The sequence below is a fragment of the Pelodiscus sinensis genome, chromosome 7 (assembly GCF_049634645.1).
Source record: "Pelodiscus sinensis isolate JC-2024 chromosome 7, ASM4963464v1, whole genome shotgun sequence".
NCBI lineage: Eukaryota > Metazoa > Chordata > Testudines > Trionychidae > Pelodiscus > Pelodiscus sinensis.
Genome location: NC_134717.1, coordinates 42,360,848 through 42,388,292, shown reverse-complemented (window position 1 = coordinate 42,388,292; position 27,445 = coordinate 42,360,848). Strand labels below are relative to the sequence as shown.

General features: G+C 40.9%; 1 protein-coding gene across 3 annotated transcripts in view; it reads right to left on the bottom strand.

Moving 5' to 3' along the window:
- The window catches only part of RAPGEF4 (Rap guanine nucleotide exchange factor 4), a 230,577-nt gene that overhangs the window by 100,761 nt on the left and 102,371 nt on the right, over positions 1-27,445 (bottom strand). For all 3 annotated transcript variants that reach the window (XM_006116479.4, XM_014570177.3, XM_014570176.3), the window contains one exon: positions 292-364. In XM_006116479.4, coding sequence (XP_006116541.2) covers positions 292-364 — 73 coding nt within the window. The remainder of the gene's footprint in view (positions 1-291; positions 365-27,445) is intronic.

The window sequence follows — 27,445 nt, the reverse complement described above, 5'->3', positions numbered from 1 at the left end:
CAACCAACCCTGGCCTTTCTTCAAGTTATGCTAAGAGGAAGTTTAAATTTGGCAATCATAGCTCTTACTATTTAGGATGGTGGTTCTCAACTGGTGGTCCATGGTGACTTTTTCGGTGGTCTGCAGGAACATTATCCAAAGTCCACGAAAATGTTTTGATTGGCCTGGTGGTCCGTGGACTGAAAGGAGTTGAGAACCACTGATTTAGGAATTCTAGAACAAATGGACTCACAGGTGGATGGGCAGACAGATGCACAAACTCTCTAAAATATATAGCAGATATTTACTTACTGTCATTGTTAGAGCCAGTTTCCATAACACCATAAGGAGGAGCCAGAAGTCCTGACATATACTGTCGATATTTCTGAAAAACAATGAAAAATTCACTAAGATACAGATATGCATTCCATTCTTTGGGTGATGTGATGTATTCATTCACGAGGTCTGTTCTCTTCATATGCACCTGAGCAGGGTATTAATGAGCCAATGAGAAATTCCCTTTCATAGCTTAAAGCTATAATAAATGCTTTATAATTTAAAACAATTGCTCACTCCTTTGATCTGTGTTCATTGCAGTGGCTTTATCAAAAGTCATGCTGCATTTCCAGTCTCCTCCATTCCTGGCCTCCCCAGACTAGGGATGTAAAATACTGTTTAATTAATTATCCAGTTAAACTTTATGTTTAACTGGTTAATTGATTAAACAAGGGTGGACAGGAAGGCATGGTCCCCCCATCTGCCATGGCCTGATTGGAACAGCTTCCCCCTCCCCTACCATAGCCAGGCCCCATGAGGCTGGAGCAGCCCCCTGCCTATGTTGGGCAACTATGGCTGGGAGTTTTTCTGGACAGGCTGGAGTGCCTCCCGCTCGCAGCAGGCCCTGCAGTGCTGGAGCAGCCCCCAGCCTGTGGTCCAGACCCCACTGGTTAACTTTTCACATCCCTTACCCAGACTGATTTTTGGGGGGGTGGGACTGTCCATTATAAGTTGGTATAGTCCACAGCAAGTGTGACACATGAACATTCATGTATATTTTTCTAAGGCTTGCTTGAAATGAAACCAAACGTAACAAGTTGTTTTATCTTAGAGGGAAGGCCACTAATTAAGAAAATGAGAATGGCTATACTAGTCCCATATTCCATCTAGCTCAGTATCCTGTCTTCCAACCTGGGCCAATGCCAGATAATTCAGAGGGAGCAAACAATACAGGGCACCAATGTTCCCTCTAATCTTTCCATCCATGTGCAGAATATATTTTTATATACATCGAGGCACATGTGAATGTGCAGCACCAGTAGAAACACAAAGCCTAGCTGTGGGTGCTCTGCTAATCTGCTGGGTGGCATCTGAATCTCTCCTGAGCAGCCGCACAAGCACACAACTTACAGGGATCACTGTGGGGCAGGCACTATGTTGGGTGATCCAGTCCCAGCTTGTAGCAGTCAGATGTCTGGAGGCACCCAAAACATGGGGTTGTGTTCCTAACTATCTTGGCTGGTAGCCAACGATGGACCTGTCCTCCATGAACTTATCTAATTCTTTTTTAAATTCATTTATACTTTTGACCTTCACAACAGCTCATCCACAGGACAACTGTGCATTGTGTGAGGAATTAATACAGTGTACATCAGTAAGAATTTTTGTCCTGCATTTGTTCTGCCTACAGTTTCCAGGCTAGACAGATTTTAAAATATAGGGTCTAACAAATTGTAAACTGAGGGTGACAATTTTGAACTATTTATTCCATTATATTGAGTTTACAAGACAAAAACCGAAAAAATCAGTGTTTACCCATTAATGCACTGTTTAAATATTTAAAATAGTAGTGGGCAACTTGCAGCCCACTGGAATTCTACTTGTGGCCCAAGACATTTTGTTTACCATTGCCCATGTGCAGGGATGCCAGATTCTGCTGGTTTCTGTCTATGATGGCTTTTTCCCTACCAGTGTAGCTCAAGTAACACACACATAAAGCAAGGGCACATGAAGTGAAGAGTGTGGCTCACTGCACACAACACTAACTGTGAGAGCCATGCTCTCCCTCTGCATCCAATTACATCACTGTTACGGTTCATTCGGCACACCCTACAGTTAGAAAAACTACCCTACCCCGGGAGACCATTTTGATTATGACAATCTTGCAGCCCACTGAAATGATGGAAGCTGATTTAAACTGTAGTAACATTTTGAACTTTGGATTGATGAATATAGTGTCCATTACATCACTGTAAGCTATATAATTGTAACTGGCGTATAGTAATTGATATAGTGTTTCAGTGAATACTGGTGCAGTGTAGACATGATCAATAGCACCCAAATCTTATGTAACTTGCTGTTGTCTGGAATTTATGTAACTCCCTACTAACCTGGGAAATAATACTAAGGGGGGGGGGGGGGGAGGATATTGTCCTAATATAAAAATATATAGGGAATACATACAGACAGTTTTGTTTTCAATCGTGTAGTAATGTCATGCTTAAAGGGTAAACTTTTGGAATTGGCAGCCAGCCAGCTTGTACCCAAGGAAATATTAATACTAATCCATAAAGTACGGTATATCTTGTAGCCTGCCTTTATATGCACTGACTTGAATTTGAACAAATAATTAGTTTAAATGCATGTAGGTTTCAACAAAGTCTACATTAACAAATGACAAAACTTTTCTCATAATACAATTTTAATTAAAAAGGCTTATCCTTTGCTCTGTGGGAATGGTTTAATTTATTTGCTTTAAATATGTTGTCTGCTGGATTTTAATGGAATTACTTTTTCAAAATTTCTTCTGTGTGGAACTGAATATAAAAAATGTCATTAGTTCTGATACTAAAGAATGAATGCCTTGCATTCTAAATGGTAATAAAAGTTGCAAATTGTATATAGGCAGTCCCCGGGTTACGTACAAGATAGGGACTATAGGTTTGTTCTTAAGTTGAATTTGTATGTAAGTCGGAACTGGCTCCAGATTCAGCTGCTGCCACTGAAACTGACCAGGGGCTGACTACAGGAAGCCGGAGGCAGAGTTGCTCTGCCCCCAGCTTCCTGGAATCAGCCTGATCAGTTTCAACAGCTGCTGAATCTGGAGCCTGGGACAGAACAGCTGGGGCACCGCCCAGTAGGTTCCCACAGGACCAACCCAGCAGCACCCCAGCTGCTCTACCCGAGGCGTCCCGCAACAAAAGCCTGGTCTGCTGGGGGTGGGGTGCACTAGCTGCGCCGCCTCCCCCCCAGCAGACCAGGGAGACCCGAGCAAAGCCGCACAGGTGGAGGGACCCTGCTGCCCGTGCGGCTTTGCTCCTGTCTCCCTGGTCTGCTGGGGGGGTCCAGCAAAGCCACTGGACCCCCCCCCCCAGCAGACCAGGGGGACAGGAGCAAAGCCGCCCAGGCAGCGGGGATCCCGCTGCCTGGGTGGCTTTGCTCCCGGGCAAACGAGCAAAACCAGACCAGGGAGACCGGGAGAAGCTTTTCTCGCCCTGGAGGACACGGGCGGCGACTTGCCGCCCGTGAGCTCTGGGGCGAGAAAAGCCCCATTCGTAAGTGCGGATCCGACAGAAGTCGGATCCGCGTAAGTCGGGGACTGCCTGTATTCATCTTAACTCAATTCTATTTTTAGACAAATACTACACACTAAAAGCTTAGTAATACATTATTTAAGCCTCACCCATAAGCCAATGACAAATTATTTGGAGCAAAATGTTAGCAATTATAACTAAGTATTCCATTCCTGGGGCTTTTGGCCCTCATAAAATTCTCCTTTCTTCCACACTGTGTATCTCTTCTGAATATTACATTCAGCTCTTATCAATGACACTTCCAATAACATCATTAAGTGAGAATTTTGCCCTTAGTTTTAAAAAAATATACATTTCTCACCATGTTCCCTGTCTGCTGCAGCACTGTAGTTCGGTCTCTAGCTAATTCTTTAATATGCTTTCTGATTTACACTTCTTATAAAAGGAAACCAATAAAATATGTCATTCCCAAAAATGATTTGGGACTAACTCAGTGAAAAAATACACACAGAACACTTAATGAACCACAACCAATACACACACACACAAAGCTACCCAAGGTCTCTGATCCTTCCATTCCACTAGGTCTGCTCAGGGGACCAGCCCAGCCAATGGGCACTGCTGGCCAGCAAGGCAGAAAAGCCAACACTGCTGGGGAGGTGCTGATTCCCTTGGCAATTTCTGCTCTAAATTGCTTTAGAAGTCTCAGTAGAAATTAAAGCTGCTTCCCCCTTCCCCGGTCTAGTAGTAAGCTTGAGAGAAGGCAGGCATCAGTATCATCAATGTGAGAATACCCCTCCCAGCTGGGGTGCAGACTACAACAAATTGGTGCAATTTACACCACTTTTTATCGGCTTTGGATGAAAATGGCTCGATATAACTAAAAAGGAGCCATCTCAGACAAATTAATGCCAGAGACATTCACTCGCAGAGAGGTTTGATTAGCCTGTGCTGAGGAAGCATGTGCACTAAGGATAGGCTGTGTAAAGATTCACAATATCAGACTAAGTCCCACGCATGCCATCTTACAGAGATAATGAGGAAAACACAATATTGAATGCAAGACCTAGCTTGTTACTGCCCCGTCTATAAATAAAAAGAAAATGTGATTAACCAAGTGTTCTGCTTGGGAACTTTTGCAATGATCCTATAGATTAAAAGGACGAAATAGCTACAAAGGATTTTTCAGAATGCATTCAGTTTGCAGTACCAGCCCTAAGAAAAAGGGTTATACAAAAGGCAAATATACTTTTTCTTTTTAAGCAGAGAACTTCCATATGCAGTTGAGAAAATTAAACCTAGGATTTTTATCTCCTGAGCCAAAAGACAGTTGAAAATGCAAAAAATAGGGAGAAATAAAGAGTAAAACATATTCTTCAGAATGGGGATGTGTGATGCTCGTAAAATTTTTAGAGTTTTTAAAGTCATACAATGTTTTTCAGAGCATTCCACAAGCACTGTTAATTGGATCATGTTCAATGTTACTTGGCTGCTGGTCTCAAATTACGTTTTCATTATAACTTGATTTCCTTCCACAGCATTCACATAATTTGGCAAAGACTCTTACATAACAGCTTTTAAAAGGAAGTTTGTTTATTTTTAGATCCAACATAAACTCTTTATAAGCTCATTCAATGGTATTAGAAAGGACTACGGTTGTAAACTCTTTGGGGATGCCTGGAGGATAAAATGCACTGAATTAGCACCCATTCCCTTCACTTTTCTGTTTCAAATCTCTGAAGGCAGAGAATGGAAAGGACACATTATAAGCAAAAGTCATCTATTTAGTACAAACACTACAAACAGGGGTGGCCCGTGACTATAGGCAAACTAGGCAGCTGCCTAGGGTGCTAAATTCCAAACCCTGCCCCTTCCATTTCCCATGCTTTACCTGGAGCATGGCTTCCCTGCGGCCAGGAGGGGGGTAAGTCCTGGGAGAGGCAGCCCCTCGGCCCCTAGCCACAGAACTCCATCCCCAGACCCCCTCTCCCCAGCACAGAACCAAAACCCTCAGTTGATATCTGCCCTTGGGGTTGAGGGGGGGGGGGAGCACCGATTGCATGGTTCGCCTAGGGCGCCAGTTGCTGGCAGCTAGTCTAGGGCCGCCCCTGACTACAAATAAAAATGTATGACATATAACGATGTGTCTAAGATCCTATGTTCCACCCCACTGCTTTATCATATGTAAAGGGGAATATCATATGTAAAGGCTGATGGCCAAGTCTACTGCATATGATTGCCTCTGTCTCTTCCACAACAGTTATGAAGAAGCTCAGCTCTAATAAAAAAGAGGGGCATATATCATAGGTGAAAGGATGGAACTGGGGAACAGCTTCCCTACATAGCATGCTCCTCATGCCACACATTATGCACCAAAACAGAACCATTTCTGCTGCTTGCTGACAAAAGGGGAGTTATCCAGAATTTAGGTACTGGATAGAAGCAGATAGCCACCAAATCGGCAATGCCAGGCTCTGACAAGTTCACATCAGAGCTTCTCTGTTTGTCAGGGTGAGGCTCTGTGGAGTTTAGACAAGGTATTTCCCGTTAATCCCACCCTCCAAGATCCTCCCTGACCCATATGATTCTCTGCTGGCCAGCCTTGGACAAGCAACTGCCCAGTTTGCTCTCGTGATAGGTTGTTTGAGAGAGAGAGAGAGAGAGAGTGTTTGTCAAACTGTGTCCAGAGGTTCAGAAACAAAAGATAGATACTCAGATGAGTAATTGTTCTTAGTCTATGAAATTTTCTCCAGATTTACAGAACACCCATTACTTTATGCTGGTCAGCTATCTTCAGGCTTGGCAGTGGCAAGCATCAGGATTGCAACGGTGTAACACAATGGGATGGGTCCCTGTATGCTAGTGCTGCTCATATTGGTGCACCCTACCAGTTGGTCTCAGGGCATAGAGCTCCATGCTGGAGTTTGGTGCAACAGCTGATCAAGGGAAGTGGCTCCACTCATCCGTGTGAGTTCCTTTCCATCAGGGGAATTCTCTGTTGGCTTCTTTCAAGCACAATCTGGTCCCTGATGTACACAAAAGGGCCTGATCATATTCAAGAATCAGGTCCAAATTCTCTATTTTCCTAATACAATAAACACTTGATCGGCACTGATCCCCTCAACAACAGCTGTTTCCAAGCTTTGGATACTGGTTATACCATTCTGGACAAGTAAAATAAACAATTCAGAATTATATGGTACATTGCTACTTCTTGTGTTCATACGGAATGTGAGTTCTCTCCAAAACTATGTCAATAATAGGGAACAGCTAAACGAGATACATTAAGTCCCTCTTCTTGCTACTACAGCAAGCACACATCATTCTTTTCAAAAACAGACTTTTACCATATAGTTAATATTCTTTGTGTTCCAAAGGACTGGACTAACACTGGACTAACAGCAGACCAAAGTAAATGCATATTCTATGATCATGAATATGGATAAATGCATATTCTATGATCATGTTGATTTTATTAGCAGATTATGGTAAAGCAATACAGGAACATTAGGCATTTTCTGGCTTCCTATACAAAGGATGATCCTTTAAAAAAAAAAAAAGACACATCACATTCACATTTGTACAATATTATGTTCTAAGACTTGCAGAAAACTTGCAGACAAATGGCATAATTCCAGTTTAAGATATTGCCTACTCTGTATATTAAAATAATCAGTAATAGTGAGTGCAGACTCGAAATCAACTTCTCCCTCCCCACTCCATGTCAATGTAAATTAACTGAATGCCATGTAAAGGACCTGCCAAAGAGCTAATTATTATTGGAGAGTAACCTTGGCTGAGGTTGCAATAATAACATCATTACTACTACTGCCATAACGGACTCAGATGTTAACCCAATCTAATATAGCAACCGAATAAAATATTCTGGTAAGTGCCAATGTTCCCTCTAGTTTTTTCCATCTGTGTGCAGAATACATTTTGGTATGTGCACCAAGGCACACGGGGATGGGCACCACCAATAGAAACACATGCTGCAGGTTGTGGGAGGTTGTGGGCACTCTGCTAATTAGATGGATGGCATTTGAATCTCTCTTGGATGGCCACCTGTGACCTCAGCTTACAGGGAACACTGGTAAGTGCAAACTTTTGGGAAGTGAAGCAACTCGAGCTCTTCAGCATCAAAGCTCTAAAACTTCACCCACTGAATAAGCAATTTAGAGTTTATTTAAAAATGGATCTTTACAGAAAAACTGATTGCAGAACAAAACTGTTCTCACCACATGCTCCATACTCCCTTAAATGGGACTTCCCAGCAGTTGCAAATGGACTAACCTAGGCATGTATGGAATAAATAGGGATTCTTGTGTGGATTTCATTCTAAAATGTGCTTTTGAAAAATATCTATCTGAATTTACAACAAGGAGTCCTGAAGTATGCATCTGACGAGGTGGGGGTATATTCACCAAAGTTTATGCCCAAATAAATCTGTTAGTTTGTAAGGTGCCACAGTACTACTTGTTGTTTCTGAGGATACAGATATGGACTAACATGGCTACCCCTCTGACACGTATCTGCATTTAATTTTTCTCATATCTCCAAATGGGAGGATTAATCTGTGGCATTCCATTACTTATAGAAATGTATTAAGCAGCAGGCATCCTAACAGAAATCCAATTGAACAATGAAAATTCCATCTCCTGGTAGAATCCACATGACTTATAGTCAAGAGAACCTAATGAAAATAGTTTGAACATTGCTTACAAATACAAAGCAGCCACTGGATGGTAATAAAATCAGGTAGAGTAATCTGAAAGATTTACTGTCTCACCACACTGCAATACTCAATGTTTAGTCACAAGTAATGGAGCACATGCACTGTATTATGGAATATTCAGAGCCATTTTTATCTCAGTACAAAAAGAAGCTATGCACATAAATCACATACATACGTGATTTGTGCTGGATAGTGTTTTAAAATGTCCTAAATACTAACATTTCTACCATGCAGCCAATATAATGAAATTCATGTATTGTCTACAATAATAAGAAAAAAATATAATGGAAACCAAAAATTAAATGAAAATAAGGCATCAAGTAAAGATTAAACATATTTTTCCTGAAGAGTAGAAAGAGGATGCATAAAAAGTGACGCTAAAATGTTTTATTAGGTACAACCAGAATTTTTGTTTAGGCTGAACCTCTCTAGTCAGGCAACATCCATGGTCCAGCATGATTTTAGTTAGCTGGATGTCCGCTTACCATGGGTGTGGCCAAATTTCCCATGATGCCATGACGTTTGTTTATAACCACCAGTCCTGGTGCTCAGTATTCTGTGCAGTTATTTATCTCTAATTTACCCCTAAATGTCTTCTAAGAGCCCAGTAAGCAATGGAAGTGTTGGTAATGCTGCTAGGCAATATTGACATTCTATGGTGCAGCAAATTCTTTCGTTGGTCAGGTCAGGTCCCAAGGGTGCCAGATTAGAGAAGTTCAACCTGTAGTCAAATGTTTTCTAAATACTCCCAAAATCTCAGTGCCAAAAGTCAGTTTACTTCTGATTTCAAAATTAACCAGTACATATTGTACAGGCTACATGCAAAGTGAATCTTGCATATTTTCCTTATTTATTTACTGCTTTTCAACGTGTTTTCAGCTTGTTTATAATCAAAATTGCTTTATATTTTATTTCTCTTCTTTGCCCTGGGCACATTTTTCCTGTCACATTCCTGCTTAAATGAATTTGCTGTCCTTGAAAAACTTTGGTTGCAGATTTTGCTTGGGTTTAAGTCAAGAAGAAAAAATGTGTTCAGCTCATTGAAATCATGCCAAATAAGAGACATGGCTAAGAGACACAAATTCTAGATAAAAGTGCACTGTAAAAAAATCAGCTCCCAGGAAATTAATGCATGAGCAATGATTAAACAAAATACTCAGTTCTATTCTGTTCCATCTAATTTAAATATAGAAATGACATCATGCAGCTCTGGTTCTAAACTCAGAATGTTAATTCCGTTTCCTAGAGGAATCCACTCAGTAAATGGATTTGAGGCATATTATGCATGCTTAAATGAGGATAGAAAAAATATATAAAAGAAAACAAATGACCCATCTGCATTATGTATTCTTTCACTACACTTTTGAAATTGTGGAATAAATCATTTACTTATACTAAGAAAAGTCACAACTAAGTATCATTAAAGTGCAGTTTAAGTAGAAAGTATCTATAAGAATAATATTACAGGATTCTATATTTATTCTTTCTAAATGATCTCCATACTGAATTTGTTCAATAGACAAATCAGTTGATGATTTCTCTAAGTATCCTGACTGCAAACTTAACCCAGTATCTGAAAATCAAGCTGTGTTCTTTCTGCCTCTTCTATTATCATTTGTTGTAAAGATTCTGCAAATCACACCTTAGCTTGAAATGTTCTGAATGATGCATGCAGCAGTACAGTATCTACCTCCCTCTTCAAGCTGTTCTTGAGTGCTAACAATTGTAAAACTATGTTTTTAACTGTGAAGTCAACAGATATGACTTGAAAACACACACAGAGTAGAACTATAAAGTCAGAAAATGCTATTTTAACATAATCATTTTTCTGACAGCCATCGTCCTTTCAGTTCCATGCACAGCACTAACTCAGTAGAACACGTTAGACAACACTGCCAGGGTCCGATTCTCACAAGGGGAGCTATTCTGGAACAATTTCCTCAATTTATTGGATATAAAAGGGCTTCTTTCAACATTAGGCTGGCTCAGCTCCTTTTTCCACATGTATTACTTTAATGATGAGAGTACTGACAAAGTGCACTTACAGGTCAGTTTGATGCGGGTGTTCCATGGTAAAGACAACCTGTAAAAAAGGTTCAGAAACCTGTGAAAAGCTAAGAAATAGGTGGATGAGGCCAGGGCAGCCCAGAAATTTGTCACATGGTACATACTGTCAATCCCTGTGGAGTTCTCTCTGGTGCAGTTGCTGGCCCGAGTGTCTTGCACACAAAATCCAGCCTCAGTCCAGGCTGCCTGGCTGCAGTGTTACTCCCCATCCCAGAGAGGGGATATGGGATACTGGAAGGAGAGGTGAGGCTGGATAGGCTTCCAAATGGGAGGAGGAGGCCCTGTTGTAAAAGCTGGCAAATCCATGTTGCAGGAAGGAACAGAGTTGGCTGCCCTACCCACTCAGGTTTGGTCCCACCAGCTCTCCTTCATTAACTTAATGTCAATGGCACACACTATACACAAGGTGAACATGGCTGCAGCTGCCACTAGAGGAGGCTGGCATTTTTTGTGTCCTCACAAACATCCCTGAACTGCCTTCTACGCTAGGTCTAACCCACTGAGCCCCTCTCTGAACTGATCCATCTATCCCTTCCTGGAGCAGATTCTCAGTTGTAATACGTCACTGGTCTGTGGCAATTTATATCTAGGGTTGCCAGATGGTTTAACTAAAAATATCGAACACTTTCCCCCTCCCCAAAAAAAAAACCCCCAGGGAAAAAAATTATGTTGAGAAAAAAAAGGGGAGAGACCAAAGTTATTGAGAAAAAAAGGGACCCCAAGAGTTAAGCAAAAATAAATAAATAAATAAATACATAAAATAAAACAAAACAGCATGGCCTCTTTAAGAAAAGCCTTTGAAGCTTTTTGCCAGCGGCCATCTTGTTTTCCTGATCAAGCCAGAAGACAGCCTCCCTACGGAACCAGGTAAGTGGGGAATCCAGAGGGGGAGGGGCCTTGGGAGGCCCGGTCCAGGTGCTGAGTGTGTGTAGGGTTGCCAGGTGTCTGGTATTTTCACTTCCTGACAGGGGACCTTTTAGGTGTCCGGTATTTTCTGAATTTTTTTTTTATCGGACAGGAAGTGAAAATACCGAACTGTCCAGGTCAATACCGGACAGCTTGCAGCCCTATTTATAGCTGCCCCTCTACCTACTCCTCCTCCATATTGTTTTTCTGCTGAGACACTTATGAGACAATTAACTATGGATAAAATGAAGGACAGATGAGGATATAGCTGGTACTATATGAAAATACACAATTTTAAAAATTAAATGTGCATTTTCATATTAAAATTATATATATGTGATTATATGCTGTCTTCTCTACATCCACATCTCACAAAACTGAGTGACTGGGCAACAAAATGGCAAATGAATTTTAATGTAGCTAAATGCAAAGTTATGCACATTGGAAAAAATAATCCCAACTATACATACAAAATGATGGGGACTAATTTAGCTATAACCACTCAAGAGAGAGATCTTTGAGTTATTGTGGATAGTTCTCTGAAAACTTGCACTCAATGTGCAGACACAAAACATCTGCCATCCAAAACATTTCTACCATAAAATCACTTCTTTGAATAGGTAATCCCACAGGCAGAGGATACTTTCTGCAATGGTTTATATCTAACAAAAATGAGTTTATTTGGTAAGTGCAAGTAAGCAAATATAAATACGATGTTTTCCATTGAGTGCAGCTTACTGAATTATTTTTTCATGAATGACTGTTTTAAATATTACTTTAATTATAACATGAGTAGCTTTAATAGCTGCTTGTACATCTCTCAATGTTGTGCACAATCTCAACATGCTTATAGGACAGTGGTTTTCAAACTTTTTTTCCTCTATGACCCAGTTGAAGAAAATTGTTTAATGCCCATGACCCAGCATAATTCTATCTTTTGACTAGTGTGCAGGCTTCATGGTGGGGCCAAAGAGATGAGGGTTTGAGGATGGGGGTAGGAGGGCTTTGCCTGGGGGTGTGGACTCGGGGGTGAGGCCAGAGATGAGGGGTTTGGAGTGCAGGCAGGGGTGGGAGGCGGGTTCAGTATGTGGGCAGGGCATGAGGTGGGGTACCAGGGCTGCAGGCTCTGTCTAGGGATGTAGACTATGGGATGGGGCTGAGGTGTTTAGGGTGCAGGAAGGGTTTCTGAGTTGGGGGGGGGCTTAGGACTGGGACAGGGGATTGTTGTGGCACAGGATTACCCTCAGCGGCTCCCAGCCAGTGATGCAGTGGTATGATAAGACAGGCTTTCTGCCTCTCCTGACACAGTGGACTGCACTGCACCCTGGAAGTGGCCAGCAGAAGGTCCAGCTCCACAGGCTGTCCCCGTCCCAAGCTCTGACTCCACACTCCCACTGGCTGGTTCCTAGTTTGTCGCCAGGCATTGCTGAGCAAATATGGATGGAGTGCATTCTGCACTTGTTTTGAAATGGGATTGGCTTCATTTTTTGGCTAATTTTTCTTTTTTATCTTTGAGAGTTGGCTACTTGGTTCAATGGAGGAGCCGGACCTGCTGCTGACCACTTCCAAGGCACAGCACGGTCCATAGTGCCAGGAAAGACAGGAAGCTGGCTTTAGCACCCCTATTGGTCACCATGTCACCCTACAGCAAGGCAACCCAGTTCCTGTCTTTCCACGACCCAGTAGTGGGTTGCTACCTGTACTTTGAAAATCAGTGCTCTAGAAAATCTAAGCAAAAAAGCCCCAAACACCAAGTACAAACTGTAATGTTGTGAGCTCCATCCTTGAGTGGGCCATTTAGGGATCTGAGGAAAATCTGTCAGGGATGGTACTTGACCCTGCCATGAGGGCAAGGGACTGGATTCAATGACCTTTCAAGGTCACTTCCTGCTCTATGAGACAGGTATATCTCCATATATTTTTTTTTTGTACAGCACCACCAAAGATAGTTTGCCGGGTCATATGGCTCAGAAGCCAGCACCTCCCAAAACATTATATAGACTGTAGGGTAATTAGTGCCACGAGTATTTCCACAATGGTGCCCACAAGTTGCAACCATATTTCAGTTATTTTCTACCATGGTTAAGCCCTAGCATGATTGTACCATCCACAATCATAGTTGAAAACCATGCAGATAAACCATGCTTGAATCCTGATATCAGAGCATAGGGTTGCCAGATGGTTTTGACAAAAATACCGGACACACTTGACATTACAGCACAATTTACATTACATCTTATTTAGAAAATACTGGACATTTATATTTTCTCAATTTGTTTCCCAAACAGAAAGCTCAAATACTGGAATGTCCGGTTCAAAACCAGACACGTGGCAACCCTATCAGAGCAGTCTAGGGTAACCAGATGTTCCAATTTTTCACACTAGTTGTCGTTGAGCAGTCCAAAGTGAAGTTTCTTCTAATGTGTTTGTTTGGAACCAAAATCTGTCTGTATTACGCCTCAAGGCTTCCAAATCTAGAGAGGTAAATCAGTAAATAGATTATCATTACTCACTAGAAAGCAATCAACATTAACGATAGTGATTAAATCTGATTACAGCTCAACTGTGTTGTTACATACAAATAGGGCCAAATTGTGTTATAACCTACAAAGTGACTGCCAACCAGACTGATTTGGATGGGACGGTCCCAAGTTTTTGACCTCTCCTCCAAGTCCACCTAGGCAACTTCTTCAGCCTGCAAACATTTAATTTATACTGTAGTTATCTAGTCAAGCGACTAAAGCTGTTCCATTCATTACTGCTGTGCAGCTTGAAACAACATGACTATATGCAGGCTCTTGGCCTACTTTAAGTAGCATTTTCACTTGTTTTCCCCCATCCGCAATAGCATTTCCAGCCCCCATTATGAAAGGGTGCAATGAAAGAAAGGTCTCCTCCCAGACTGGGAAGAAGGGAAATCACATGGAGGCAAGGTTTGGAAAGAAAGAGAAGGAAGTAAGTGGAAAAGGAAATGGAAACAATATAGGGAGAAAGGCAAAAAATGTATAACTTATGCAGAGCTTATTTTACCAGAGAAGGGAGATGAGCAGAAACACATGAAATCAGGTAGGGGCCTTACCTAATTCACCTAGGAAGAATGATGGACACTATGGCAAACGCTAAGATAAGCCGATAGACTGGAAGTAGGTTCTCCAGAAGGAGCCACTACAGCTAGCTGAAGGAGAAACTGAAACTTCATGGAGAGTGAATAGCATTCAGGGCACATGGGAAAAGAGAGAGGAAAAAGGGTGAGATGACCCACAAAGATGCCAAGTGGAGGAACAGGCTTACCATCAACCCCAATGGTGCTACTGAAGATAGGATGTTTACTGGTGCCCTTCCCCATGAGAGGAATGAAGGAACCAGACAAGTAGTAAGAAACAAGGCCTGGTAAGACTGGCCATGTGTGAGATGGCTTTGAGGCCAGGTAGTAAGTTTCTGTATGTCCAGATAAACATCCACATTACAAGATACTGTTCAAAACCTTTGAAAGTTCTCCCATCACTGGCTTAACTTACATATTTACAGTGTATTGTAAATGATTTTACAATGCGTCCTCATGGAAAAACCTCAAGTTCTAAGGCAAAGTCATAATGCAATATATGGGTAAAGCATGCAGGGCTTAGGAGATTTTTTTAGAAACATGGTAAGAGTTCAGATCTTCAAAAGGAATCTGAACAAAATATCAGTTTTTAAAAAGTATTTTAAAATAACATAACATTCACCAAATGCATTCAAGCTATCAGTAATAACTGGTCTTAGTTTAACAGGATGGATCAAACACAACAGATACATTTTAAAAAATACTTCGGTCAGTTTTTACAGGAAAATTTGGCTCAGAGCATCAACCTATGCTAGCAACAACACTGACAGAAAGCATTTGGTTAGGATAGCTAAAATTGACAAGAGATTTACAAGGATATACCCAGGGTTGGTGTTGCATTGTGGGCAGGAATTCTGAGTTAAGTAGTATTGTGTTCTTTCTTTTAATGGGCGGTTCCTTTCTCAGTGCATTATATAATCACAGAATGGTCATTCTGTTTTCCTTTCTTGTAATCAGCCTTCATTCTCAGTATAATCTGTCATGGTTAAGACCAGAACAGCATTTGGTGATAAGCAGATGGTCACAGTAATGAGGAGACATTGTAGATTTCTTAACAGAAAAAAATGCAGAATAAAGAAAAAGAAACCAGAATCCAAATATGGCATAAAAATTGTAACAAGAGAAACAGGAAAAACTGGGAACAATTCACAAGATAGTTAAAGATAAAGAGAAGAATTTCATTCGATACTGATTTGCAAAACATGCGTTAGTCACATCTCAAAGTTCCTATATTGAGTATTTCACAGTTGCTTCTTTTTTTCCCCAAAGAACAAAAGAAAAAGAGTGTGACAAAGTCTGTTTTTCCACCCAACAAAAGCAACTGGAAGCCATAAGCAGAATCAGGGAGGGCCACTGGCCTGTGTTCTACATAAAAAAAAAAAAAAAAAAAAAAGGCTGCCCTACCCCCCCAAAGCTTACAGTGTAATTTGGGACAAGATGTCAAAGGCAACTGATGGAGTTAGGAAAAAGAAAGATGACAGTTTTAAGAACACAAGGTTGCACAGATGAATGAGGTCAATGTGACGTTTTTGTTTTAAAATAAAGTGAACGAGAACAAAAGGCCCATAGAAGCTAGGCATAAAGCATTCTCAGTAAACAGATTTCCAGAGGAGGTCAGGTGAAACTGGAATCTTTAAGAAATGCTGCAAAGTCTTCCTTCTTGAACAAGCCTTCTTACCATAAGACTGGCACTCATAACACTGCCATACCCTTAATCCTTATGCTGTGACCAACAAAAAACAGAGGTATTTAAAACACCAACCAGTCTTTTGATCCTCAAAAGGTAAATGGGCCAGGGACTTCACAAATTCATCTTGGGGTTTTGCTAGTTCCAATGAATTTACATAGAAGGAGCTCCGATATAACACTGAGGGAATGATAATATAAAATTCTAAGAAACACTCGCAGGCCACCATGCCTAGCTATTATCATTAGATAGTGCATGATGACAAAATAATGGCTATGCAAATTTGAAATAAATATTGTCAGAGAACATGACACCACGTAGCAGGGTTGGACTTACCAATGAGGGAATCAGGGTTCAAAACTGGGCGTGCTCCAGGAAGAATGCTCTACTACCAGTTTCAAAATCTAGTCTGATAGCATGAGCATCCTATCACTAGTCCATGAGGTGGGAGACATTTCTCAGGTAGCTAGTTAGAAAATGCTATCTGCATTTGAGTTTGGTTTGCTATTCTAAGAGTCAGTTGAATGTATATTTCAAAGATGGTACTTGATTAAAAATGCTGATAAATGCTAAATTAGACAAACAGATGGCTAGGAACTGAAATTCCTATCTTGAGCTTCTGTGAGTTCAGTCTTCTAGAGAAAACACACGTCTTCTGGGCACTGCGAGGGTGTATACGAACCCCACATTGGGCAACACAGGCTTAACAAGCTAACGTGGGCTCAGATGGCCCTCCCCACTACACTTGCAGGAGATTTCAGAATTGGAGAGAGGAGCTCAGCTGGCAATGGACCACTGAGAAAAGAGATCTCCCAGGTCCCAATTCCAGGAGCAAGGCCTGGCTAAAGGCAAAGGATTCTCAGCTGCCCACTGCTTGGCAACCTATCCTTGAAGGGAGGGCGTACTTGCTGTGGATTCACTTATGATGGAGCTATTCTTTGACACTACTCTATAAGCCTAGACAGGGCCCACTACTTCACATGCAGCTCTCTGAGGAAAAAAGATTCTTGCCATTCCAACCCACCATCCCACCTGTTTTTTGTGTTGACTTCATTTGTATTTACTGATAAATCCAGAGATGAGTGAATTATCTGGGGCTCAGCCAGAGGACTGAGCTTCTTAAGTTCAGGCTAATGTGATAAAACCCACAAAAACCCAGAGCAGAGGCCCAGGTGAGTGATGGGGTACAGCATCTACACATCACGTGACAGAAAAACATTTTAACCACACGTTAAAGTCTTCATCCTGCATCAGTGAAGCCAATGGGACTTTTACTATCGGTGTCAGTGTGTGTGTGTGTGTGAGTGTGAGTGTGAGAGAGAGAGAGAGAGAGAGAGCGAGAGCGAGAGCGAGAGCTGAGCTCACCCTGGCTTCAGGCTTTCCCCACTGCTACTATTGGCCGGCCAATGGGAGTAACAGGAGCATGAAGACAGGTACGGGTTCCTCATGTCCAAAACTCTGCACCCCAATCTCCCTCTCTTAGCCCCTCCCCCTACCAAGACCCCACGCTCACAGCTTGCTCTTACACCCTCCCTTGCCACTGCACCCTCCCTCCTGGCCACACACTGCACCCTCCCTTGTTCTTGCTGCCTCCCCAACTGACCAGACACTCTACTCCCAAGCCTGCTTCTGCCCCCAACTCAGACCTTGCACCCTTATCCCCCTCCTTTACCCCAACTCCCACCCAGATCTCCCTACCTCTGCCATAAATAAAGAAAACATTGAAACCTTTTGTGTTGGACATAAATTAATATCTTACTTTATTTAAAATGAAGCTTGATAAACTAAAATGAGAAAGTTAAAATGCTTGATCTGTTTAATTATTTAAATTAAACTCTGCATAGCCGCAGCACTAGAAAAATGGCTTGGGGCCTACTTATGTAATTAACGATGAGTTTCCATTAGCAAATGGTGGCCTGCGGAAAGGTTTGCATTGAGCTAGGTGGTCCACGGGCCAAAAAGTTTGAGAACCACTGTCCTGGAAAGATTCTGGTCTGGGGATACTGGCTGAAAAGCCTGGGTCTGAAAACAAAGAAACTACTACTCTTGCCTTTGGTTCCTTCTGCTTTGGGACAAGCGGAACATTTATTTACTTCTAAGGGAAGTACAGACTGCACCAAAGAAAAAAACAGACCTCATTCTCTACTTTTACTTGCAATTAGAATATCCATAGGATGCTGAACTTTGACTAATCACACAGATGAAAAGGCAATAACAATATTTATATATAGGAATAGTAATGCTGAATTCACACACAAAGAATATCAAGAGTTTTTGGAGACATGGGGTTGAAAAAATGTTATAATAGTTGGGATTAAATTTCATAATGTTTCAGGAAGACTAATACATGAAGATGAATGATACTTATATTGTTTGTTTACACTTTCAAAAATGCTTCATAAATAAGAACTACACCATCCTCAGAAGACCCCTTTGAAGTAGATACAATAAGTAATATGAGGTTCTGAATTTGAAGCAATATGATAGGATAGAAAATATTTTCCTTTTTTTTTCCTTGTTAATTTCTCCTACAAACAGTTCCAGATAACATCCATTAAGCCTACATCCATAGGAACTTATATTGCCCCCATGGTCACAGAATCTGAACAAACATTATCATTTATGTTACGATCATGCCACAATATGCCAGGTGCTTGTTAGACATTCAAGAGGCGAAATTTCTCACCTGATGAACGCAGAAGCCAGAAGACAGAGGTTAGGGGAAAAGAAACAATAACCAGAGGTGTTTTAAACACAATGGCTACGTCTACACTGGCCCCTCTTCCGGAAGGGGCATGTAAATTTCACGAGTCGTCGTAGGGAAATCCGCGGGGGATTTAAATATCCCCCGCGGCATTTAAATAAAAATGTCCGCCGCTTTTTTCCGGCTTTTAAAAAAGCCGGAAAAGAGAGTCTAGACTGGCCCCGATCCTCCGGAAAAAGTGCCCTTTTCCAGAGGCTCTTATTCCTACTTCAAACTTTGAAGTAGGAATAAGAGCCTCCGGAAAAGGGCACTTTTTCCGGAGGATCGGGGCCAGTCTAGACGCTCTTTTCCGGCTTTTTTAAAAGCCGGAAAAAAGCGGCGGACATTTTTATTTAAATGCCGCGGGGGATATTTAAATCCCCCGCGGATTTCCCTACGACGACTCGTGAAATTTACATGCCTCTTCCGGAAGAGGGGCCAGTGTAGACGTAGCCAATTAGATTTATTGCAGATAACATGATAAAACTGGGTCTTCAAAAGGAACTTAATGATTTTATCCTCAGAACATCCCCATGAGACAGGGAGTGCTACAATCACGACACAAATGAGGAAATTAAACACATTAAAATTAGGAATGAAATTTTTGAAGGTGGCCTTCAAAATAATAATTACCTTACTTGAAATGCCAGGGATTAATTTTTCAGATGTACCAAGATCTGAAGTACCCGCTGACTTCTGCTGAAGCTTTGGATGTTCAGCACCTTTGGAATATAGGCCCTCTGGGGGAGGGATGAAAGTATCTTAAATTTCTTACAGGTGCCATTGTATCGAAATCACCTTTGGGGGCCAGGATCAGGTTGGGGCTTGCGATACAACAGTACCTGTAAGAAATTTAAGTGTGGGGTGGAAAGTGGGGAGCTCAAGGCAGGAGTCTGGGGTGTGAAGAAGCTCAGGGCAGAAAGCTGAGCTGAGGTGTGGGGGAAGGCTTAGGGCAGGGGAATGGAGAAATATGCAGGAGAAGAAGTATGCAGGAGAAGTTAACTTACCTGGCTGGTGGACAGGTCCTTGCCCTGCTGCTCCTGTTTGATGCAAGGGAGCTGTGAGCTGGCTGTGTGGAGGCACTCATGCAGACAAACACATGGTGGCAGTGTGAGAAACTCCCTGGCCTATCACTGCTTTCCCCTGACTTCTTCCCAGGAGCCACCAGAAGCAGTGCATGCCAGTGACTGCATGTGCACTGCTTGGAGTCCAGCGAGTAATAGGGTTGCCAGATGGTTGGATGCCAAAAATACTGAACCCAACCCCCCCCCCCCCCTCCCCAAAAGAAAAAACACCAGGGAAAAATTCTGTAGAGAAAAAAAAAGGGAGGAGACCAAAGTTGTTGAGAAAAAAAAACCCATCATGGCCCTTTTAAGAAAGGCCTTTGAGGCTTTTTGCCAGCGGCCATCTTGTTTTACTGTTCCAAGCCAGAAGACAGCTCCCCAGCGGAACCAGGTAAGCAGGGGTGAAGGAGCCTGGGAGCTAGGCCTGGTTGCTGACTATGTATAGGGTTGCCAGGTGTCTGGTATTTTTGCCTCCTGGCAGAGAAAAAAAATCAGAAAATACCGGACATTTTAGGTGTCCGATATTGTCTGAATGTTTTTTTACTGGACAAGAGGCGAAAATACCAGACTGTCTGGGTCAATACCAGACACCTGGCAACCCTAGCGAGAAAAGGGGCAGAAAGACGGGTGCGGATGCTCCAGGAGCCCAGCTGGGAGCATGCACACCTCCTACAGTGCACTCACAGCTGACCTCTTTAACCTGCCTTCCTCACCTGGCTGCCTGCTGCTTACTGTGGTTCATGGGGTTGCCGGCAGCAGCTTGAAGCAGGAACCCTGGGAGCCGGCACACTGCAAGCGGCACCGCATGCCTCCAGCTGCAGTGGAATGCCCTAGAGCAGCATGCCAGGGCACACCACCTTACATTCACCTCTGCCCTTGGGTATCAAATTGGTTACCCAGAATCAGCAGTCACTTTCTAAAGAATTGGTCCAGTTTTTCAGACATATTTAGGTCTTGACTTAAATGAGTGCTACGTGCCAAATAGGGATGTAAATGGTTAACCGGTAAGAGCAGGGGGCTGCTCCAGCCCAGCAGGGCCCACTGCAGGCAGGAACTGCTCCAGCTGGCCAGCCCCACTCCCGGGGAGACTTTACTGAAAGCTCTGCAGTATAAAGCTTATGTATAACTCAGGAAATCCTGAATTCTAATCCTTCCTTGGCTATAGACTCAGTGCCGGACCTTGGAGAGGCCACTTCACTTCTTTGCCTCAGTGAGCTTTTATTCCACACATCAGAACCACCAGAATTGCCCAATGGGAGTATGAACTGCTTACTTAGATTCTCAGAGTTTTTAAATTACAATGACAGTAATGATGCTTGAACTTTCTAACATCAGTGACGTTTACCTACTTTTGTTCTTTTCTGTATGTTGAAAACCTGAATTTATACCTTGAAAACCACAGATCGACTTCAACCAAAATATTAAATCCAAATGGTCTTGAAATTTAAGCAAGTTCTGATTTGGACCCCCACTTCATCACAGTCCCCTCTTTGTACTATGGTCTCCACTACAGCCCTCAAACCAAATATACACACACTTTGGAGAAGTTTGAATCCAGAGCTGAATTTGCCTAACAAAACAACTTTTATTGACATTACAGAATTCTTCAGACAAAATATGATGATAATGCCTAGATTTTTGCCACCAGGATATCCTTTCTTGATTTACACTATTTGTATGCCAAATATTCAGAATAACTTTTATCCTAGAAAATAAATTTGTATGAAAAAAGTACTGCCTTTAAGAAGAAAAAAATAAACACAAATTAAAATCATCAATGATAAATTCTGCAAATGACACCAAAATTGGTAAGTGCTAAATAATGAAGAATACAGGTCACTGATTCAGACTGATTTGTATCACTTGGGCACAGGAAAACATTATGCATTTTAACATAGCTAAATATAAATATATATATCTGGGAACAAAGCATTTGACCGTATTTACAGAATGGAGGACTTGGAGTAGCTGGGTCCAAGTTATAGCAGCTCTGATGCTACTCTTGCACATCAAATGCCCAGTAAACCCAGGATCAGCTGATGTGTACAAATACTCAGCAACCCAGGATCAGCAGATTTTAAAGGTGACATATGGCCATCATTCTCCTAATATCCCCCTGCCCCCCTTCTCCCTCCCCACTTTCGGTTTTACACTAAGTGCAGATTACATAGACTTGGAGATTGGGTCTACATACAGTATTTATAAACTGGCATTAGGAATTAGAGCGATCTCAGTGACTGTGATGAGTTTTACATTAGCAGTTATGGTGCCGTACCTAATGGGCTAGCGTCTCCTGAATTTGACTATCTGCATGGAGATTCTGAATTTTCTTGTTTTAATCTTCATTAGTCCTTTTTTCTATTTTATATTCCAGATCCATTTTAGAGCAGCACTTGTGATCAGGTATTATAGTCCTATAGTCACACTTCTCAGGATCAAGAAGAGCATAGTCTTGTCTGTTATTGATGTAACAAAATACATAGGTGGACATTCTTATATACACACGATGTAGTCTCTAAGATATACAGTGCCTCTCCGTTAAATACTTTAATAACCCTTTCTCTAATCTAAAGTAACTGACAGCAAAAAAATTACAATATTATTACTTTTAGCAAGCATGTTGAAGAAATTTCTCATCTCATTCTGGAAGATAGTGAAAGAAGAAGCCAAGGATAATACAATAATGCTTCTTGATGTAAATGGTGGCTCAATTTCAAATGAACATAATGCCAATTTATTTTTTATTAGCTTTTCTCCCAGTAGTGACTCAGGACTGACAGAGCGATTTAATAGATTTTGATATCCAGTGTCCACTAACTGTTCAAAGAAACCCTTTGTATAGACTGTGCTGTAAATAAACTACAGCATGAGTCATGCTGCAAGAGAGTCTATGCTTTTTGTGCATTACAAGGCACAAGAGAAATCATCAGATGAATTGCATGTGAGAAAGAGGCATTATCCACCAAGACTCAAGTGTAATTATGAAATGGCCTCAAAGAAAGGTTTAATCAAAAGAGACAAAATGCTTCCTTCAGGTTTAAATCTCTCTTTGTTCTGCCAAAGAAACTAGTTTCTAACACAATTTTAAAATTACAAAATGTTTATGTCTATTGAAAAATTGCCCAGTGTAATATTGAAAATAAGACAAGTATGTTTCTTATGTAATGCATTTAAAAGGATTGTGGGGTTTTACTTAAAAAAAAGCACATTACTGGTAAATGTTGTTTAGGGAGTCTGTTTTCCTTTGATAACAAAGGAAAGAAAAAACTAATGTATCTGAAGAAGCGCTGTATGAATATGTTCATCATATTTCAATTTATAATGCAGCTCGTGTTATTTTTTTACTCAATATGACCACAATTCTACCAGTCTGATGATTGTAAAATATCATTTAATTGTAACACTCTCTCTCCAACTTTGTAATATTTTACAACAGTAACTTTCTGGATTTCATAAAGCTATCTGGATTGATAGCTTTTAGATATGATTTTCACTGTCTTCTGCCTGATCTATAAACAACTTAATTTTCCTAACACCTTAAAATCTCATAAATAAAAGCAAATTCCATTATGTATAGGTATACCAGATCTGATCCTTGCTGATGCAAAATGGTATAGCTTTACTGAACCAGTGGACCTATACTGATTTACACCAGCTGGGGATCTGACCCAAAGAACCTAAGTAATTAGTCATTTGAGTGGGAAGATCCATTGTTTAAGTATTAGAATACTGGACTAAGCATCCAGACTTCTGTGTTCTATTCACAGATATTCCAATGACTCAGCATAACCCTCTGGATATCATGTGTTGCCTTTTATTTTATTTAATGTTAATTATACTACAGTGGGTTCAGCTCTGGCAGCTACAGTCTTAAGCTCAATAGAATTATCTCTTTGTTCCAGATCTAGAAGCCATACATAGGAACACAAGAGATCACAGGCAAGTAACACACAATCACAAGAACAAGGTTCACTATCTTTTAGTAGTTTAATTAAACTTACCAACAGTTATAAACGTCAGAGTCCATATACTATTCTGAAGTGTAACAACAGACACACTTGCATCTGTCTAGATGGTAAGGCGGCCCTCTATGGATTGATTATCAATGGGGAGAGTGGTTTCCTGATGTAGGTTTCACATAGGAAGCTCAATTTTTCTGCTCTGGGCCCTCTTTTTTATAATGTTATTCTGTCTATACCAACATTATGTGCGTGTACATGAAAATGACAGCCCTCTTTCTCTTATTGGTCTGTAGACCCTAGAAACATAAGGGACCCCAAATTCTCTAGGCTCCCCTGCTGTGTGAGAGAAGAGCCCCTGAACCTCACAGGCTAGATCAAGGCAAGCTGCAAGCTGAATCAAGCCCCCCAGCCATACGTCCACCACCCCTGCATCAGGCTATGCAGATTCTCATTAACATCAATGAACCAGCTTTATTCTGTGATTAAGACACATGCTGGAAACGATGCATTTTATAATTGAAAATTTAATCATCTGGTTAGACTTTTGTAATGTGACCCATTGGTACCTCTTTTTCCATAATCTTAGAGCATCAAATTAAATTATGTCAGCATGCCTCATCTCCAAGGCCTAACATAGTTAAATCTTGCACCCCTCAGCCCACAGGTTCTTGTTTTTTGGCTAATTTTTTTTATGTCTAAATACATAAAATTTCACGAGGAGTAACAGTAGTTCGAACTAGTAAGCCTAGTTCGAACTACCTTGTTCGTGCCCCGTGTAGTCGCGCTGCACGGGGTTCGAACCAGCGGGGTTTTAAAAATGGCGGCTCCCCACTTATGCAAATGAAGCCCGGGAAATTCAAATCCCGGGCTTCATTTGCAAATGCGGTATGCCTACATTACCCTCCTAGTTCGAACTAGGAGGGTAGTGTAGACATACCCTAGGAGTTTTCATTACTGACTTTAGTGGAGTGAAGAATTAACTCTGTGTAGATGAAAGGCATAAAACTGTCAGGTATTACTTTTATCTGTGCTAACTCTTCAGTAATTTAGGTATTCATGGCAGGTTCCAAATTCAAGCAGCTATCCATCTCTAAGAAACAAGTACTAAAAACTACTTGTGACTCTGCTTCAACCTGGCCTTGTGGGAGAATACAATGAATTAGCATCATCAGTATCAGAGCAAAACTTAATGAATTTGATAGGTATCACAAACCTGATGTGATAAAAAATTCAACGAGTGAATTGGGAGGCCTACTTATTTATGAAAGACCACATTGCCTGACCAGAGTATCAGTGACTTCAACTGCAGATATGTCTATTCATTTAAGCAAATAGAAACAAGTAGTCAGGTCGGGAAAGGATGCAGAAAAAAGATGATGGCTTTATGGTATTGCATAGTGACCAGAAACTGGTTTTAATGGTGCCAAAGAAAAAACGTGTCCTCTTAGGAAAAACATAATTACTTATCGATACTTTGGTGTGTCCCAAGATTCCATTTCAACAAAGCAGGGGCAATGAAGAAAGGATGGAAACTAACTATAATGTACAATCCAACGTAATTTACCAATGTAATAGTCTATTTCTGTTTTTCCAGCAGACAGGAACTCAGAACCTGATATACCAATGTGTTCACCCAGTTTTACACTAATGTAAACTTCTTTCCATTTCTTTCTGATCCGCATTGGCATACAACTTAAGTAACACAGAGATGCATTAAGCAACTAATACATCAGGCTAATTAGATACAACAGCCTTTAAAATGAGATTTCCTACATCTGGAATTCATACCAGGAGCAGAGAATTGGCAATGGCAAGAGGAACTGTTTCAAGCTAATAATCCAAATGGAGAATGTCAGAAACAACACACTCAACTGGATCGTGGAGCTCGGTGTGCCTTTGTTGGGGCAGCAGATCTCATAGAAATAAGTTGAACGCCATTTTCTTACAGCTATGTTTTATTAAAAAACCTAACCAGGAACTTGTGGGAATAATAGAATGGCTATTACATATATACATATCTTCATTCTCCTATCAGAGCTATGTAATCGGAACTTGGTGCATCTATGGCTGAGAAAAAGCTTGTGTAATAGGGTCAACTGGAGAGTCTCTGAAATTAAGATATTTCTCAGCACTTCTTATGAGTTCTTTCAAGAGGAGGGAGGCTTCACTGAAGGACAGAGCTACGCTCTTTTTGGTGGGAGAAAGCTGTAGCATACAATGATCTTATAGAAAGATCCCAGACTAATGCATCACCATACATGCAACCAATTTTTAATTTAGAACATGATGAATCCTCAGTGAGGATGTTCAATTTGCTTCTTTAAGGAAGATCTAATGGCTTTGTAAATGCTTACCATGTAGTATTATAACACTGTAAAGCTATAATCAAAAGCCTGACCTTTTGCTTGGTAGGTGTTAATGCACATACAGCAAAGACATTACTGTTAGCTAATTAGCTGGGGTCCTCCCAAAATTCTAAACCACAAAAGTATCCCATCAGACCAGTGTTTCCCAATTTTATTTGGCCATGGAACCCTTTTAAACTTGAAATAATTTTGCGGAACCCCTAATAACAGTCTAATATATGGAGATGAAAAAGTAGACCACAAATAAGTAAGGATAATAATAAACAAATGCTAAACAAGGTCATGAGATCAACATTTAGTGTAATTGCACATATTTAAAAACAAAAATCACATCATATTAATTATTATTATTTTTTTAAATCATAAAATGTTATTGTAATGGAATTTTCTCACAGAACCCTTATTTTCACTGCACGGAACCCAGGGTTCCACAGAACACCATTTGGGAAACACTACATCAGACAGTCCCAATGCTAAAATATCCTTAGTTTGCAATTTCTCAGTAATACTTGCTACTTTTTGCTCATATCCACATGTCTGATGAACACCATCAGGACTCTTCTTCCATGACACACAGAGAAGAGTGCTGGGTGTGATTAATGCCAGAGGTTGGGAAGTAGGACTCTCGGATTTTAGCTCCAGCATTTGTATATAATAATGTATACAGTGCATTTGGTTTATTAAAATAACTTCCCCAAAACAGTCAATCAAAACCTCTCTCAAACACACCATAAGAAAAACTTCCCTAATGATAACCTAAAGTGAAACAAACACTTGACCAAAACACTTATCTGTCTGTGGATCACCAGCTAGGTACTTTTTTTCAAGGTGCTGGCTGGCTTGACATTTGGAAAATATTTCATTTCTTTGGATGAAGGGTGCTACAGAAGTTCTAAGCAAAATACTATTATAATGATACTGAATTTCTTAGGGACAGACTTTCAGTATAGTACATAATTGGAATGAGATCCTTTTAAATATACATCATTAGAACTTGAATGAGATACATATCAGTGTCAGTGAATGTATGTACAAAGAGCTATTCATCTGATTCTCATATATACAACAATGCATGCAAATACCTATGATGATTATACATTCTGTGCATTCACTGTAATGTCAGCACATCGTTTGAGACTTAACATTCATTGTCATTTTCAGGAATGTTTGTCTTGACTGCTCCCGACCTCCCCACTTCATCTGCCTCCTTAAACTCAGCACTGCTAGAAAACTTGTTCAAATAGGTTTTATAAGTAAGATATTCTTCTCCTATAAGAAAAGCAAGAAGTGACTCTATAATTTC